Source organism: Pogona vitticeps, chromosome 9 (genome assembly GCF_051106095.1).
Source record: "Pogona vitticeps strain Pit_001003342236 chromosome 9, PviZW2.1, whole genome shotgun sequence".
NCBI classification, from domain to species: Eukaryota; Metazoa; Chordata; class Lepidosauria; order Squamata; family Agamidae; genus Pogona; species Pogona vitticeps.
This window is the reverse complement of record NC_135791.1, coordinates 880105-898818: the sequence shown is the minus strand read 5'-3', so window position 1 is coordinate 898818 and position 18714 is coordinate 880105. Positions and strand designations below refer to the sequence as shown.

Genomic DNA, 18714 nt, shown 5'->3' with positions numbered 1-18714 from the left:
CTTCTACAAAGGCAGCCTCTCCGCCTAGTTTTTCTGTAGCCACTGAAATCTGATGTAGCAACCGCAGAAAAGCTACAACCTGCCTTAAAAGCACGGTTGTGCAAGGTGCACACCTTGTTTTTATTCTGAACAGGGTTTCTGAAGAGAGCCATCATCCTGTACTGATAGGGGGTCATGCTTGGGCTCAGGGCGTTTGGGTTGCAATCCCTGCTCAGCTGTGGAAACGTCCTGGGGGTATTGGGTGGCAATGGAAAGCCACGCTTGAAGCGTTTCTGGAAGCCTCCCTTAAGTGGGATTCAGCTTTAAAACAAGGCCTGCACTTTCTGTGCACCTTGTTTAGCAACTGGGACTGGCAGGTTCTGTCCAGAGCCTCTGGACAATGAGAAGTGTCTCCCATCACCTACTCTCTGGAATTCTTCTTGTTGCAAATTTCATCTGGATTTGTGCTTTCAAAGTCTGCTCTTGACCGATTGCCCATGGCATCTTTTTGCCCTCCCTGCATTTTAACAGGTGGGGACTTGCTCAGGTCTAGCTTGTGGAATCCATCACTTGGAAATACTGGACACTAAAACCAGGAATCTTTTGCATGCTAAGAAGGAGATGTGAAACCTGGTGCTTGGGGAACAGGAGCCGGGAAAGAAAGAAAGAAAGAAAGAAAGAAAGAAAGAAAGGAAGGAAGGAAGGAAGGAAGGAAGGAAGGAAGGAAGGAAGGAAGGAAGGAAGGAAGGAAGGAAGTCACCATTTTTCTTTGCCCTGTCCCCCCGCCCCAACAAATATTCAGTACTTCCGGGGGGGGGGGGGATCATAAGCCTTGGAGAAGCAGGAAAAACACTCAGTCAAAATGTTTTCTCATTTGGAATGTGCAAAATGCTTTTAAACACAAGTTTTTACTTATCAAGAACTAAATACTGTGAAAATCTGGGTGTGGAACAAAACACAGGAATTGCTACGAAGCACCTTTTATTTTGCAACATTCTATGTATACGATAAATAACAGCAGCAGTGGAGAAAAAAAATACTTTGAACAAACAACAGTGTTTCCTGCCTGCTTTTCACCCTCCCCCCCCTTTGACTTTGTTGTTGCTGGAAATGGTGGGGGGGGGGAAAGAGAACATCCTTGTTTCCCTTCCCTTGTCCAAACAGATCCTGAAGGAAACGGAATAAAGGACACCATTAGATTGGCCCAGAGATACGTTCTTGCAACGCAGCTCTGCCCTGATTTAGGTGTATAGACCACTCGTGATTTAAATGGTTGGGTAGGCAACTCTAGCACCAAAGAAGGAAAACTGCCATTGCAGAATTCGGTTTATTAGCTTGAAAATCTCCCTCTGCTGTAACAGAGGGGGGGGGGAACCCTCCTGACTGAATACCAGTTGAGCTTCAGCCTGCCTGATCCTTCCATTTTTCTTTTTAGAACTAACGTGGGCGGCTCCTGGTGTCCAGTCCCAGCACCAGTTTCCTGCGCACGGAGCCAGACTCCTGCAGGAACTTGTTTAGAGGGACTGGCCTCCCGGCAGGCTCCGTAAGCAGCAGAAATGATGCCGGCCTGTGCGGGGGTTGTGCATAGGCATATTCCGAGGCTGCGTAAGTGTAAGAAGGGTGGTGGGTCACCCCAGTCGGGTACCTACTCCGAGTAGCAGCAAGTGGCACAATACAAGTTCATCAGCTTGGTTTGAGCTGGAAGATGACTGCTGTGAAAAGGGGCTGCAGGAAAGCAGGAGGGGCCCGGGGGGGGGGGCTTGCGTTTTCTGGCAATCCTGGCTCACCATGACCAAGAGGAAAGGGAATCACCCTGGTGTTGGAAAGCCCAAGTTCAGTGGCTTTCCCATCTCCTCGCCCGGGAGGGCAGCCGGGAGGGTGCTTGGCCAAGCACTGGGACCCTGCTTTCTCTACGGAAGAGGAGAACCTCAGCGGGCGGCTGCTCCCCCAGGCAGCCCTCCAAGATCCCCGCGCATGGGGGGGGGGCTACAGCCGCCGAAAGTTGCCCAGGTCTTCACCCCCGTCAATTCTGAGGCCCTGCAGTAACGGGAAATCCAGCAGGGTCCTTTCCAGGAAGACGGCCTCCTCCTGAAAGCTGGAGCCCCTCTCGGCGTCCGGCTGGTCGTTGCGGAACCACAGGTTCTCGTACAGCTTGGGGCTGGGTGTGGGCTCGCCCAGCAGCGGCTGCGTGGAGTCAGAGCGCATGTAGAAAGTGGGCATGTTGGCTTGCGGTTGGCGGCGGTAGCTGTCCCCCACCACCTTGGCATACTGGACGGACTCCGGGCTGTTCACGTAGGAGGCGGGCGGCAGGCTTCCATTGAGCAGAGCCGTGGCGTCGGCATCGTGGACGTAAGAGATGTGGAAAGTGGTGGGCCCGTCCTCCAGGACCTTCCCGGGCTCGGTCTTCCCACATGAAAGGCATTTCTTCTCGTCTGTTTCAATCACCAGGACGGCAGAAACGACGACCGGGCTGAGCTCGCAGGGCTTGAGCGGCGGGGGTGGCGGGGCCGTCTCCTGGGGAAGCAAAGGGCGGGAAGGAGAGGCAGGGTGAGCAGCCACGCAGGGAGGGAGGACTCCGTCGGGTAAGCATAGGGTGGGGCAGAGCAGCCGAGCATCAGCCGGGCTCAAGGCCATCGGAGAGGCTCCCCACACCTCCGTGGGTCTCTTCACTCCCCATTCCCCTTGAATCCTGAGCTCCTGCAGTCAGAGGTAGACTGCCTCTTCAGAGGAAGCTTTGCTCTTCTCACTATCACGGCCAGCCATGAAGACCAGAGGCTTCCACTGATCTTGACTGGCAAAGCCAAACGCTGCTACGTGAGGCCCCTTTCCCTCCACCTCTCCAGCCTGGTGCTGTCACACTTCTGAGTCAAACCTGGAAGGAGTTCTAGCTGTGGTGGCTGCACCACGGAGGGACCGCGTGTGCGCCAGCTGCCTACATAGAGCCAGCGTGGGCCACGTTCCTGGCTGTGCCGCTCGTAGCCCCATCAGAGTGGACTGTGCACGAGAGGCATGTGAAAGGGAGGTCTACGCGGGAGGAAATGCTGGTCTACCAAGGCCAGAATGGGTGGTGGCAGCATCGGTGGTGGCACGGTGGTGCCCCTCTCTTCGTTACCTCTTGCAGAACCGCTGGGGCCCATTTGCCCAGGCTGCTGTTGGCCGGATCAGGGACGCTGGGCCAAAACTGCGTCTTCATCCTGTGGATCACATGGGAGAGGATGCTGGTGAGTCTGAGGGAATGGGCTTCCCAGAGAGATTCCCACCAAGTCACAGCAGTCAGTTCCCGGCTACGTTCTGCATGCTCCTTGAAGCTCCAGGTCTGCCACACTTCATCCTTCTCTCCTACCCTTCTCTGCTTCCCTTTTCGTACTCTTCCTCACTATCGCTTCTGATTTTCTCTTATTCCCCCCTCTCCGTGTCTTTTCCCCCCACCTGCAAATCATGCATCCCTCCCCACCAGAGAGAGAGAATATTCTGCAATGAGAGAAATCTTGGGGGCCAAGAAGTGGGTGTGGAAGTTGTTGGCCGCGATGACTCCATCTAGTTGCCATCAGCCTTCTGGGCAGGACAGCCTCCATCACCACCACCACTCCAGCTGGCCCTTTGCCTGTCTGCTTCCTCCTCCTCCTCCTCCTCCTCCTCCTCCTCCAGTGCCACTTGATTCTCCCTCGGCTTCTTGTGTGCCAGCCCCCCTCCCCCCTCCCCATCCACCTGGCTTTGTCCCTCTCATCCTGCCCCATGTCGTGGCTGTGTCTCTTCTGGGCCCCTCTGGTGCTCAGCTCGGAAGCAGCCATTCTGCGGCCACGTCCCACTGCTCCTGAGGCTCACCGCTTGCTCTTCTGGAAGCAGAAGACCAGGATGATCAGCATGACCAACAGCAGCCCAGCTGTTATGAAGACAAAAGTCGTGTCGGTATCATCTAGAAGCAAGAGAGAGAGAGAGAGAGTGCCAGGTGTTAATGGAAGCGATGGTGCTCCTTTGCACGTTGGGGGCTGAAGGGAGGGCCGAGAGGGGCAGTGGAGTGCCCTTCAGCCCAGGTCAGACTTACAGTTACCATCCAGCCTGGGGCAAGATGGGCAGTGGCTTGCACAGGGGAACCCACAGTTGGCTCTGTTTGCACATTTAGCTGCAGTTGGCAAGTCACTAGTAAGGAGAAGGGAGCTGGCCTGGAGAGTGGGAGGGGTTGGGTGGGTCTGTGACTGCTTGGTGGGTAGCAAGAAGGCTCCGGGTGAAGGAAGGACCCCCCCATCTCTCCCTTTTGTCTCTTTGGATGCCAAGGGGCCGGGGAAGGGAAGGGAAGGGGTCTCCATTCAACCGAGCAGCCCTGGGGCAGCTTGGAGCTCCAGCACCACAGAGAGGGACTTTGTGCCCGGCAGCTGATGCCCACGCTAACATCTTAGCTGGTGGCAATTCACCAACAGGATTTCTGCCGGCTGCATTCTGTCAGGATGAAAAAGCAAGAGGATTTGGGCCATTTGGAGATTGAACCATGTGAGGTGCCATCTCTCCTTCCCCTTTCTTTAATAAAAGATGGCTTCTTTTGTGGTGGCAACAACGAAGGAGGGTGTGCAGACACAGGCCATGGCAGCTTTCCCTGTGGTGATGGTGGGGACGCAGAGGCCCTGTGGGGCCCCCATGGTTCCTGCAAGGGACTCCAAATTCCTTCCAGCCCCACTTCCGTGGCTCCCCTTACCAGTCGCCTTGGTGTAGAGCGTAAGAGCGCTTCCATTGGTGCTTCCAGCGACTGTAGAGGCCATGATGTGTACCTGGTACATCCTGGAAGGCCAGAGGCCTTTGAGAGTGAAGGAGTGGATGGAGGCGTTCACAATGGCACCTGGAGAAGAAGCCAGTCTCAATTTACCCTCACCTGGCTTGGCATTTGGCCTCCTCTCCTTGATGGCCGATGGAGGGTATGAGAAGCCAAGCCTCCTGCCCAGGATGACTGTGAAGCATCTACAAGATCTGGCGCCCCGGCTGACAGGACATGACTCTGCATGAAAGAACAGACTGGAGGCCTTGGGAATTAGATTTGGGGTGGTTGCCCATGGACCAAGGCCTAGCAGTCTTGCCTACAGGGGCTAAACCGTCGGTGGGACTCACTGCTCATGACTTCATCGGTGCCAATCCAAAAAAGGGTGTAGCTGATGATGAACCCATTCCGCTTTTCCACAGGGATGGGCTCCCAGTGAACCTCGGCTGTTGACTTGCTGATATTCCCTGGATGAAGTTTGGGTCCTTCAGAAGGAGCTGCACAGGGAGAACGAGAGTGGGACGAGGAAGAAGCCTCTTAACATTACCAACAACAAAGAATAATAAGAGAGAACAGTAGAGCTATGAAGAAATCGTTTGTTTTCTTTTGGTTTCCCTGCTTTAAAAATTTCAGACTGAGATACAAGAATATTGAGTTTAGACATACAGTACAAAAATGTAAAGTTGCATTCATATTTAAAACTTTTTAAAAAATGACAACACACACACACACACACACATAGCATATTAAAATACCTTTTTGCAAGGTGTAAACTTCCACAGACTGGGGCATCCCCAGGGCATCCCTGTAAAGGGGGTAGATGGAGACGTTGTACCGCTGAAAAGGTTCAAAGCCTTCTGAAAGAAAGAGAAATGGAAGGTTATTGCTCAGAAGAGATGGGGCCAGAGAGAGAAACACTGAAAGCCAGTGCTGGGGTCAAACTAGGTAAGGTATTGATCGCTTTGAAGGTGTTCCCTCAAGTCATGCTGTTTGTACAAATGGGTGCAATATGAGAGGTCTCCGTGCAGCTCTGGCCATTGCAAAGGGGTGTGTGTGTCTGTCAATGGGGACTGTCCATGGTCCTGAACCCTCTGTTTGGCCTGCTGCCCAGGGGTGGCTCTGGACCAGCCTTTTATTAAATAAAAATGAATAAAATACATAAACAAACATAAATGACCGAGCCCATCATGTCCACTTGGCCACAAATTCTGGCAAATATGTCACAGGCTTTTTTTCTATTTGGGGGTGGGCCAGGAAAAAAAGGGGGGCACTCAAGGATTTGGGCACATACACCGAGATCCGGCAGGTAGTCCTTACAGGAGGAGACCAATGGATCCATGGGATGTTCTTGTGTGTTCACTCACCATTCAGCAACCGAGTCACTGGGTCTATTTGTGTTTATTCATTATATGTGTTCCCTGCCTTTCCTCCAAGGAGCTCAGCTAGCCTGCACTGCGGTTGGATCTCGACCATGAATTCCGGGGGTGGGTGGGTGAGTGGGTAGAGGATCCTTGCCTTTGCCCCCTCCCTCTGGGCAAGGGGTACATGACCTCACCCTCTCTTCAACCACAGTCACCTTGAATCAGAGCTTGTGTAGCGGTGCCATTGTGCACCTTGGTCCATTTCATGCTGCCATTGTCCTCGGTTCGATCTGCAGATGTCACCTTGCACCATTCGATGATGTAGCCAGTAGCGGACTGTTCCCCTGGTGGATCCCAGTGCACCCAGAGGCTCTTTGCATCATAAGGAGAGGTCCAGATTTTTGGCACTGGCTGACCTATGAAGTGCATCATTAGACAAAGTGCCAGGGAATGGTTAGAACAAGGCTGGAGAGCAACCACTCAACCCCTGGAGCCATGTAAGGGCTAGTAAGGGAGAGGGCCTGGGGTCGCCAAAGCTAGCATCAGTTACTTCTGATCTGATGCCCACCTTCAGGAGCGGCACTGGGAATCCAATCCTGTTTTTGAGATCCCAGTTATACTGCCCTTACACTGCAAGAGAGGCTTAAGCCTCTCCAGATGTTTGCAGGTGGAGAGCCCTCTTTCTCTACCCACAGACGCCTTCCTTCCTACCTTTCTTCTCTAGCAAGGATACTTCGGTGGGTTGGGAGGCGCCTCGTGAATTGAAAGCCACAAGAAAGATCCGCTGGGTGGCAGGCGGCAGAAGGAAAGTGCAGTGTAAATCCGTGGTGTGGCAGAGGGCAGGCGGCTTCCTGCTTTGTGGTCGGGAGCTGAGTGTGGCCCAATAGCCCAGGATGTTCCCATGGGTCTCGTTGGGTTTCATGGGCTGGGAAATGAGGGGAGAAGCCAGAGGGTGACCTTGGTGGATCCTGCATGAAATCTAGCCTACGAAATCTGCTGGGCTCTTTGCCTCTACAAGAATACTAGTAACAGAAGACACACCGAGCTTCTTTTCTTCCTATCAAATACTAGCTGGTTTTATACTAATTCAGCTTTATCGGTGGCCTTGACAGTGTCCTGGAATTGTCCCCAGGTGAGGACATGACTTGGCAGTGAAGTCTTTCCTTTCCTTTATTCCAGCAAAAACCCTCAGGTAGGAGGTCTGCTTGCATATTTTGTCTCATACCTCCCCCCCCCCGAAAAAAGACCAAAAGAGCAGACTGATTTGCACGACAGTGGCTGAAATCCTGTTGCATCATGTAAACAAAATCATAAGTTTCGGTCTGTTCCTTACAGGTAAAAAAAGAGCCCCCACTCTGACTTGTCTGTGTGCGCGTGGGGTTCGGGAGCATGCCCATGCACCACGTCAGCATGCGAGCGCATCCTCAAGAATCACCCTGGGAGTTCTCCACTTACTGGTGAGGAATGGATTGAGACTTCCAACTTTGCTCATTTATGCAACAGGATTCCGGCCATCGTGCTTGCTATTTTATGGGCACAGATGCATTTTTGAAAAAACAGCAATTAAACCAGAGCCACAGTCCCTGTGGATGATGGCCCTTCAGAGTCCCACGCCCCCCTCTTTGTCCTGGCTCTTGCTCTTTAGCCCAGACTTGGCAGCCGCCTGTGCTTCACAAGGACCCGTGCAAGGTGCAAATCAACAGAGTGCCTTTCACCCCCTCACCTTCCACAGCAACTGCACCTCTCTTCCTTTGCCCGCCTCCTGGGTCTTCACCTTCCACCAGGTATCCAACTTGCCTGAAGGGGCTGCAGGAGAAACGGAGGTCTTGGGAAGGGGATCGAGGGAAGAGATGCCTTGGGCTCGGGGGCCCCAGGGCTGCCTGATGGGACAGAAACTCTCCCACCAGTGCAATTCCTTCAAAGCAATGACATGAAAGCTGCTAATTAGGAAAGTCACTGAGCTTGTCAGTCCTGGTGGCCATGATTCCCTCTCACTTTGGGTTCCCTGCTCCTCTTCCCTGGGAGACATGGGTGTCCCTCTTCCTGCCTTAGACATCCCACCCACCCACCCCCAGGTTCAGCCTCCACTGAAATAGAAGCTGTACCTTCTTGCCCTTTTTCTCATGGAAATGGTAAGTGCACAGGCGTCGACTGCAAAATGAATGTAGATCTCGTGAGGAGCCTTGGCACGAAGATGGTTCTCAAGTGGAGCCCTAGAGATGCCCGGCATTCGCAAGGACCTTTGGGGTGGGGGGTGGGGTGGGGGAGGCCAGGGACTGAACCCCTTCCTGCTGTCACTGCTGCTTGCCTGGGGAATGTCCCAGGAGACTCCGGGGAGGGGCTGAGAGCTTGCCCCCTGCACGCACACGTACTCCCCCCCCATGGTTGCCCCAAAAGGCTCTGGGGTGACCCCCCTCCCCTTTACGCCCGGCCACTCCCACCTTTCTCATGGGTAGTGAAGTTCATGGTGGGACTCCAGTCGCTCCAGTAGCCGGCCGGGAGCTTCTGGCAGCGCAGCTGGAACTGGTAGCGGGTGGCGAAGAGGAAGCCGCAGTGCTCGGTTTGCCAGGCGGAGGGGGTGACGTTGCCCACGTAGACCTGAGGGTGGTGGTGGTGGAAGGAAGCAGCAGAAAGGGGGTCAGGGGCGGAGGAGACGGAGATGGCCAGGCTGACCACAGCAGCCCCTTGAGCCACCTCCGTCCCTCCCCTCCCCGGCCCTGAAACCCCCCCCCTCGGACATCGCTCAGCCTTCTCTGGGGGTTAAACAGGTGGGAAGAAGGTGGGAAAGGTGTCCCCGGGGGAGACTCCCCCACTGCTCCAGGGACCGAAGTTCTGGCCTGTTGGGAGCCCCAGAGGAGTGCTCCTTTAAGGGAGAACCCTTTTTTTAAAGACAGCCCCATAGAACACACGACTCCCTCTTCCTCCGGGGGCTTCCTTTGCCCCTCTAAGGACCAGGACGGCTGCCACGGGGAGGAAGATGCAGGCAGGCTGGCCGCCGTAGGAGCAGCACCACGCGATGCTGACGAGCCTCTGGCTTGTGGGTTGCCAGGGAACAAGCGAGGAGCAAAGAGGCTCTGAAGGGGCAGAGCCTCAGCGGGTGGCAGGGATGGAGCTCGGCCGGCAGGAGAGCTCAGCCAGGTGGGAAAAGATCAACCCCGAAGCTGAACAGCCGATTGAATTGGCCGCTTGACTGCCTCCTGTGCTTGGCTGGGAGCGCCCCCCCCATGCCTAGGATTGGGCAGCACCCCATTGGTCCCCAAAGGGATTTTCCCCACCCCCATTGACCAGGCACTGGGGGGGTCACGTCCAGCTCCCTGTGGGATGAGGGGCTCAGGACGGAGCCCCCACCCCCTAGATGGCCACCCGCTCTCTTGCAAAGAGGTACTCACGGATGTCCAGGAATGCTCCCCCTCCACCCGGTAGCCGAGCTCGCAGGCCTGGTCCATGTACTCGCTGCCTTTCGGTCCCTCCCAGGCCACGGCCACGCAGTCGGTGTCTTCGGGGACGGACTGGATCACCCGGAGGGTCGGAGGATCCAGCTTGACTGAAACAAAAACGGCGGTGAGCAAAGCATCCCCTGCCCTCCTCTTCCTCTTCCTCCTCCTGCTGACCGGCTGTCCTCCTCCCTGCAGGGAGGGTGGAGGGCCTTCCCTCGCCCTAGGAGGGCGCCCCACCCAAGGCACCCCCCCTTGGCCCAAAAGGGATCACCAACCCGCCACGGCAGTCACACCCCACTGGCCCCGACTTTCTTCCGGGCTGCCGAAGACCTAGCCACTCTTTTCTCGCCAGGATTTATCCTGGGGCACCATGTCAGCCCCTGGCCACTCATAATTGGGGCAGGGGTTGATTTGCAAAGAGTCGCTTGACCAAGCGCTGGAAAGCCCAGGGTGTCAGATGCCCTATATCATTTTGAGTAGTGTGGAGGTACGGAATGAGCAGAAGGTACAGTATGTTCACTGCACACACAGATATCAAGGGAATCTGAAGGGCAAGGTCTCCTCCTTGCCAAAGTCAGTCCCTCCCGTTGTCTGGAAAGAGCTTAATTCCTGCTCAGGAGTAGGAACGGGATACTGATCGCTGCCTTAGCTTCGGCAACCCACCTAAATCCATGGGGTCTGCACACAAGGGCCTTGATCTCGCACTTCCCAGGTCGTTCTTTGCTGACACCCAGAAAATCATGTTTTGATAGAGGAAGAGGTGCTGGCGAGGGACGGAGCAAGAGTTCTGGCCGGCCGAGGGGACGCAGAGCGGGACGTCCTGCAGGTGGGCGGTGCATTCGCTCCCGCTCCTAGAAACATGCAAAGACAAGCTGTCTCATTCAGGCTGCTACGTCCGTCCGGGGTTGTACAGAATCCCGTTTCTCTCTTTTAATGTTACTCGTGCACACCATGCTGGAATGTTGTCAAGGAAGGGCAGGGTCTTCCCATTTTAAAGTAAGTGTGTGTACGCGTGCATTAGAGAGGCTGTAGCCTCTCTCCACTCTCCCGTTTGTGGAGGTTCCCAAGACTCGATTCCTGCTGCTCCTGCACTACCAAAATATTATGCTACAGCAGTGAAAACAATATATATATATATATGCTATTTTCCCTTGTGATTTTCTCTGGAAATAGCATTCCTGGTGGAAAACAAGATGCACAGAGAAGGTGCATCTTATTTTGCAGCTTAAATGCATTTTCATGATTATTAGGTTTTTTTACTGCCATGCTGAAAATTTTCAGTGGTTTGATGGGTTATCCGCTTAAGAAGCACGCCAGTGCCTCATGAATTAGCCCCAATTAACCAGTGTGAATTATGCAAATCAATGCCAACCCCAATAGGATTCTGTCCACTGTGAGTTAAACTCCTGCACAATGTAAGAGGATGTAAGTACAGGATGGCACAGGTCATTTTGGGAATGCCACTCTTCTCCCTCCATGTCTATGTGTAGAAATTAAAATAAATGCTGCCCTTTGGCCAAAACTGTTGGGTTTTTACCAAGGACGGTTGATCAAAGGGCCTAGTGCTCAAAAGCTGGGGGGGGTAGGGGAGGGCATTGAGACGTTTTTGTGTGTGTGGTGATGGGGGGAGGAATGCTGTCCAGCCATTTTGTTCCCTTACCGGACACCTTCGAGGGTAACGTTGACGGAGAGGAGGCTGTCCTCTCCAGGGTCCCACCAGCACCTGAGGCTGAAGGAGGTGATGTTCATAACACAAGTGAGGTTGTGGGGCTCTGACGGAGGATCTGAAGGAAAATCACATGACACAAGAAGTGTGAGGACGAGACACTTCCCCAGCTCTAAGCTGTTGATGGGCTGCGGAGGGTGAAGCTGACCTCCTTGTTCGCACTGGCCCTGACTCTCCAAGCCCCAGATTTGCCCCCTCAGATGAGCCTCCCTGAGAATCAGGTCAAACTAGACAAGGCAGTCAATGTTACATTAGAAATGGGCAAGACGCCTCTGCCTTCTGTTTTCTTTGTCTACATGCCTTGGCATCCGATTGCTTTTTTGTTTGTGATGGGCCACTTGGGAAATAAACAAAGACACACGCACACACACCCTTTGCAAGTCTGGAGGGGAATGGGGCTGTCAGCTCCTAGTTAGGGAGTTGGCCACTTATCTATGTTGACCCCTCCAGGCGACGTCAGCAACAGGGGTTTTTAGAAATGGAATAAAAACATGGATGCAAGAGGTTCAGGCAACTCTGTTTAGCAGAAAGATGCCTCTGTGTGGCTGGGGAGCAGCACTCCTTACTACACTTGCAGTCTTCTCTTGTTGCCGGTCAGCTTTCCCGTGGCAGCTTTCTGGCCACGGAGGCAAGTAAATGCCGGACTGTGTGGCCCTTTCATCTGATCCAACCCATCTCCTTTTAAGTTCTGGTCATCCTTGAACAACTTCACAGTGATCTGTTTGATTTGGGGGCTAAATTCAACATTCCGAGTGTAAGAGTGAACCCCCCCTGGGATCTCTATACTTCACGTTATCCCACCACAGGAGCCTTTCTGAGGCTTTTCGTTCCACTTCAGAAACCTCCTTTTGAATTTCCACCGGCAGGGCCATGCAGGGCAGACAGAGGGTTTTGAACGGTCCTACCTTAAATCTTGGTGCAAAGAGAGATGCGCTAATGATAATAATTACTTCCTGCCAAGTCAGTTCCAGCTGATGGCAGCCTTGTTCTTAATCACTGCTCCTATTTAGATGAGCAACTGAGCACAGATTTATTCCAGCCGTTTGCTTTGGGACTCAGCTTTTAACATGGGTTTGTTTCCTGCTGTGTTTTACAAGTTTCCCTGATCTCTCTTGAAGTTGACTCGCTGCAACTTTGCGTTTTTGTTAAGGTTGGTTGTCAGTGGTCTGAATTATTTTTCACAGGAAGTTTAAATGCTCAAGCAAAAAAAAGTGCCCCAAGTGCGGCACCCAGCACTACAAGGAGAGATGAATGCTTACATCCAGCCTGGATCCGGATCAGGTCCATCATCTGGAGGGGCCCTTTCCTCTGCAGCCAGCAGCTCAGAAGGTTCAGCGTCTGATTAAGAGGGCCGACGGTCAGGTTGGAAACTTCCATGCCGTCACTGAGGCTGCGCTGGGTCCCGCTGAGCAGCCGCTCATTCCACTTCCACAGAATGTGGACCTCGCCGTCCTCTTGAATGGGGCAGCGCCTTTTCCAGATGGTGCAAGTGGCTGAGATGGTTCCTCCCACGGGAACCACAGACGAGTCCACCGCAAGGTCGCTGCAGGGCAGGGTTTCTCCTGGAGAGGAAGAAGAGTCTTCAAGTGAGCAACAAGCAGACGCTAAAGGATGTGACTTCCAATTGCCATTTTTGATATTACCGAGAGGTTCAACTTCATCCTGATCCAACATTATAATGGATGCAAATTATGTTTTCATATTTGTAACATTTCTTAACTGTACTTCTTTTCAGATCAAACAGCGAGTAGCCTTGCGTCCCAGCTATTGCAAAAGGCAGGACGCAGACCCAACCAATTGCAATGAATAAAAACAACAGCAGCCTTTTCTATTTAACTGTCTGAAGAAACGCAGACTGAAAGCAATCATGTATTTAACTCCCAGACATCACCTCACGTGATCGAGAGAGCTATCTCTTGTAGAAACATAGAATCACAGAATCGTGAAGTCAGAAGGGGCCTCTAAGGCCATCCAGTCCAACCCCCTGCTCAAGGCAGGAATACAAATCCAAGCAGATCTGCCAGGGGGTTGTATTTAGGTTTCTCTTGAAGGCCTCCAGGGTTGGAGCATGCAACGCCTCCCCTTGAGGTCACGGGCTCCGCTCTCATGCTGCTCTAACAGTACGAGAGGTTTCTCCTGATATTCAGTTGAAACCTGGCTTCCTGTAGCTTGAGCCCATTGTGGCGTGTGGAATGGGTGGAGACGGGGCGCCGAGGCTTGAGGAGGAGGACATTTCTCGTCCCCTGGTGACCCCCGCCCTGGGGTTTGCCTCCCCACCTGGAAACCTGGAGAAGCACAGCAGAATGCCTGAGACTCCAGCTGGTGGTGCCCTCGGAGCTGGCCGTCCCGGTGGTCGCACACGTTGGCCTGTTTTATGGAACAAGAGCACCGCTCACTCTAGACCAGGGGCTCCCGATCATGGGGAGTCCAGGTGCTCTTGGACCGCAACTCCCAGAGATCCGGGCCAGCGCAGCGAGTGGCGAAGGCTTCCGGGAGTTTTAGCCCCATCTGGGGACCCAAGTTCAGGGACCACCGGCCTAGACCCTGCGGGCGACCTACCTCCTGGGAGCAGAAGGAAGAAGACGGCGCAGGCCAGCAGCTTCCTCCAGGGCTGCCCTGCCGTTGTCATGGCTCCTCCGCTCAGGCTTCCAGCATTACCTGGAAATTTACAGACACACACCTCAGTCGGATCGTTTTCTGCTGCTCCTTTGTGAGGTGGCGTATCCGTCTCATGTAATTAAGCTGGCAGCTAAATGCAGTCCGGAAGGTGTGAAGTTTCAGATTCCACCGCCTTCTGTTTTCCACAGTGAGGGCTATGTTGAGGGTCCTGGCAGATGCCCGGCCATTTTCCAGGCTTCCCCGAGCCCTGGCCTCCCCTCCCCCTCCCTTTTTTGGGTCTTAGGCCTGGTGCTGGTGCTGTCCTCTCAGCGGGAGAACTAACTGTAAGGCGGGTTGATGAGGAGATTGGTATCGATGCAGCATCAGAAGTGGGGAAGATGCCACATGTGCGATTAGGCAAAGCAAACACCAGAGGCATAACACCTCCCTCATGGCACTGCAGAGGCATGGGGGGGGGCAGGCCTCACCCAAGACCCCCTAGGGCTGGGCAAAAGGGACGGAGAAGCAGAAGCAGAGGAGGGAGGAACCCTGATCCTCCGGTGAGATCAGTGGCACCTCCTGAGTCGTTTTTTTTGTCTAAGTTATGCCTCCTCTACCCTCTCTCTCTCTCTCTCTCTCTCTCTCTCAATTTAAAGTCTTCATTGAAAAGAAAAAGTGACAAGGTGGGTACATGAAGGCGACAGCAGCCGGCCCTCTGAAAACTCTCCCAGACTGACACGAGGGCCACAGCGTGTGGCTTGTAGGTGGCCACGCTGTGGCAACCGGAGGCTGGTGGCAAAGCCCCACCTGAAAGGAGCTGAGCTGTTTTAATGAGCCTTTTATTCTCGGCAGCCCTTCCTTCCTGGGGCAGGGGCTTATTTCACCTGGTTCATTGCCCTGCCACAACGGAGGTGTCACCACAGAGCCTTTAAACTGGATGTCCTTATTATCGAGGCATGGCTCCCGACTTGCGACAGCCTACTCTGTGACGCCCCCCCCTTCCCCGCTTCCACAATCATGACAAGGTGACTCAATGCAAATGGAGGAGCACCCAAAAACCCCATTTTACTGCCTCTGTGACCAGCACGCTTATGGCAGGAAGTGTCACAGCAGAGAAGGATGGAGACAACCAATGGGGGAGAGATGGAGCTGGCCGAGTAGCCCAGGACACCCCAGGGGAAGGGGGAAGGCCACCTGTTAGGAGACCTTCTGGGCACGGCTGTGCGGGGCTCTCAAAGAAGCCAAGAAGCCCAAATTCAGGGCCTTACGGAACAAGAAGAAGCGCCCGATGGCTTCTTCGCTCACTCCCAAGCAGCAGCTGCTACGAAGGGCACCTGAGCATGAAGCCCAGTTACCGCTTCCCACAGAGATCTTCAGCAGCAGAAAAACAGGTGCAGCACTGAATGTGAAGGATTGGGGTGCTCCAGACGGTGGGCCCGTTGGGGGCCCCCACAGCCGGCTCCTGATCGGCAGAGTGGGAGGAGGCGACGGGAAACCTGAGCCCCAGATGGGCGGCTGGCTAAGGGTCACATCTTTCGCCACTTTCGAGGAACGAAGATGGCACAGGGGGTCAGCCCCGCCTGATGGCCACCTCCGGCTGCATTTTGGGGCTCCCGTGAAAGAACACATTTTTTTGGTATCTAACTAACTAACTAACTAACTAACTAACTAACTAACTAACTAACTAACTAAACTAAAATAAGATAAAATAAACAGCAAATTGTAATTATTTACTTTGTTATTATTGTAATTTAATTGTCCAAGGTTGGAGCAGTGCTGTGGAATTTCTGAGTCTGGAGCCCCCAAATAACTGCCTGGCTTTGGGTGCTGTGCATCTTGGCTGGGGTGGGAGAGGAGATCCCCCTTGCCAGTCTGCTTCAGGCAGCAAAATATTTTGTGATACCCCTTGCTTGCACACCTCAGAAGTGGCAAGACAGCAAGCTACCCTGACCTGCTCCCTAAACTCAGACCTACTGATTAGAACTGCCTGTGGGATCACCAAAACTACTACAAGCTGATGATTTTGGAATGGGGGCTAACAACACCAACACCAACAATAATGATAATAATAATAATAGTGATTCTGGAAGAGACCCTCTGGATCATGGAGTCCAGGACCTGCTAAAGAGGCATGGTGGGGAATCGAACTCCCAACGTCTGACTCCGCAACCAGATTCCTAAACGACTGTAGTGGGCCAACATGCTGTAAGTGGGCCAACATGCCTCCTTCATGGGGGTCAGAGAAAAGCCTCTCTCTCTTCCCCCCCCCCAGGCTTCTGAGAGGCTGTGGCACCCTGGGAGGCAGAAGGGGTGAGATCAGCCTTCTTGGCACATCTGGCGATCTAGGGATGCAGATGTGCAAAGGCTGGCATGATATTAAACTCAAAGCAAACCAATGTGGCCCCCAAACGCCCAGGCAGGTCAGTCCCCCGCAGAGCTACCCTGGAGGAAAAGCAAGCCGAACCTTTTCAGCAGAGAAAAAGGCGATTCTTCTGCCTGAGACTGAAGGTGGCACGGCAGGTGTTTGGCGAGAAGGAGGACAAGGGGCAGAGAAAGGGCTGAGCTGTCAGCTGGGAGAGCAAGGAGAGAAGGGCTGGTGGCTGGAGGGATGGACTGGGGGCCCCCACCGACCCCCTTCCGCTCCCTTGATCCCACAGGAAGATACGGCTGGTGGAAACGTTGAACAGGAGCATGTCTGTCCCCCTGTGTATGGAGAGACAGCGCCGCCAGGTCTTGTCGGAACAGGTCCCCGTTGGACGTTGGGTCTCCTGCTGGACCCGATGGAACCGTGGGGCTTTCTCCGTGGGGTGCGCGTGTGCTGGAAAGCATGCTTGCTTTCCACCTGACGGCCATCGCGGAGAAGGCAGGAGCTGTCACTCAGACAGGTGTCCAGGTGTCCAGCGGTCCAGGGCTCTGGGGGTCACCTAGTCTTTTGCTTTCCCTGTGGCCCTTCCCTTCTAGAATGGCTCTCATTAGCCCCCCCCCCGGACATTCCTGCATCCCAGCCCTGGGACGAGGGTTGCAACAGCATCCCAGACCCCCCCCCCCCTGGCTGGGGGTTTACTTCCACACGTTCGCAGCCCTCCACAGACACCCACCGGGAGCCATTCCTCAGCAGAGCACTTTCACCCAGCAGGGAATGAACCCCATTCAGAGGCTCCCTTGTTGTTAGCAGGGGGGGGGGCAGACGACCCCCCAATGAGCCCAGGCTCTGTTTAGGACAGCAGCAAACACTGTGGGCCCTGGAAGAGGCAAAACACACACACACACTACACAAATACACACTCTGGCAACACAACTGGGCACATGGCCACACACTCTACATGGCAGGCACCCGTGCCCTTCAAATTATGGGAACCCCAGAACTCACCTCTCCTGAGGGTCCTCACGCTCTCTGCTCATGCTGGGAACTGCACAGGAGAGCAGGATGGAGCCCTCTGCCACTCCGGTGGGTGGAACTCCCCCCCTCCTTAGTTCCTCAAAATGGAGGGGGAGAGGGGGGAAAAATCAAATTTCACCCACCCTGCCTGCACAGCGCACTGTCGTTAATTCCTGTTTCTTGTTCTTTCGCTCCGAGGAAGGTAATTGCAAAACACTCCTCGAAAGGCGTTATCTTTCCAACTCGGTCTCTCAGAAAGGAAGGAAGGAACTTGGTGGCTGGCAAAGTCACACACACACACACACACACACACACACACACACACACACACACACACACACACACACACACACACACACACACACACACACACACACACACACACACACACACACACACACACACACACACACACACACACACACACACACACACAGGCCTGGTGGTGTGGCGGGGCTTGGAGAGAGGCAGCCCCTGCCTCAGCTTCCCCAGCGTTGACAAGGGGCCTGCCCTGGGAGCGATCACCATCAACACCTGCGCAGCCCCTTGCTGGGAAAGGCGAGACCGCCCCAGGGGTGGCTGTGAGGGGCTTGTCCAGCTCATGACACAGGACCAAGACAGAGAACCTGATCTGTGTGCGGTTCTCTCAGCCGCTTCTGCCGGAGGGGAATGGGGTGTGTGTGCGTGCATGTGTGTATATATATATATAATCCACCAGGCGCACTCCATCAAGCAGGTTCCAAAGTGGTGGCTGGCTCTCTTGGAGACCCTTCCTTGGGTTTCCTGCTCTTGTCGGGATGAGACCCGGAAGAGTCTCAAACACCCACATGGTTCAAGGGAAGGAATCGGTCGACGAACGAGGAGCAGCCCACCAATACCACTGTAGCAAGGGAAACGAGGGATCCGTTAGGGTGTCTGCGCAGATAATAAGAGTAATAAATGCTAATTGCCTTCCGTCAAGTCACTTCTGACTTAGGGTGACCCTTTCCAGGGTTTTCTTGGTAGAGAAGACCCTTCCCTTCTTCTGGGGTTGCCCTGGGATGACTGCGCAGCTTGCCCAGGGCCACCCAGGCTGGCCTGACTCACAGGGAGGCATTGTGTGGGGAATCAAACTCTAAACCTCTATCCAGCCAGCCAGCAGTGCTGCTGCAGCAGAAGAAATGGGGCACGGGTTAGGGGGTGTGCATGCGCGCAGGCCTGGTGGGGAAAAGCACCACCGACGGTCCTGAGAGGAGGAGATCTAGAAGATCCTTTGAATTCGCTCCGGAGGATCTCTCCAACTGGAGGCTTCGCTTATCAGCTCCAGCAAGCAAGAGACACAACACCCCCGGGGGCAAAAGGACAGAAAGCGGAAGGGCGGGCACGAGGATGGGTGGAGATGACAGCTGTCCGTCCTTTGCTGGCCTGTGGGAGTGGGCGACCCAATGGGGGTCCTGGATGTTCTGGTCCTGTTCGGGTTTCCCCCTTTCCCATGTCACCCATGTCCC

General features: G+C 54.2%; 1 protein-coding gene across 1 annotated transcript; it reads right to left on the bottom strand.

Moving 5' to 3' along the window:
- Positions 1-943: 943 nt before the first annotated feature.
- On the bottom strand, positions 944-12924 carry CSF3R (colony stimulating factor 3 receptor). Its single transcript, XM_072980242.2, has 14 exons — positions 12510-12924; positions 11185-11308; positions 10188-10375; positions 9477-9631; positions 8529-8685; positions 7811-7893; positions 6799-7012; positions 6303-6503; positions 5482-5583; positions 5077-5223; positions 4670-4810; positions 3805-3895; positions 3092-3173; positions 944-2493 (listed from the first exon to the last, which is right to left on the bottom strand). The coding sequence occupies exons 1-14, from the start codon at positions 12922-12924 to the stop codon at positions 1966-1968; spliced, it is 2628 nt and encodes an 875-aa protein (XP_072836343.2). The 3' UTR covers positions 944-1965.
- Positions 12925-18714: the final 5790 nt, after the last annotated feature.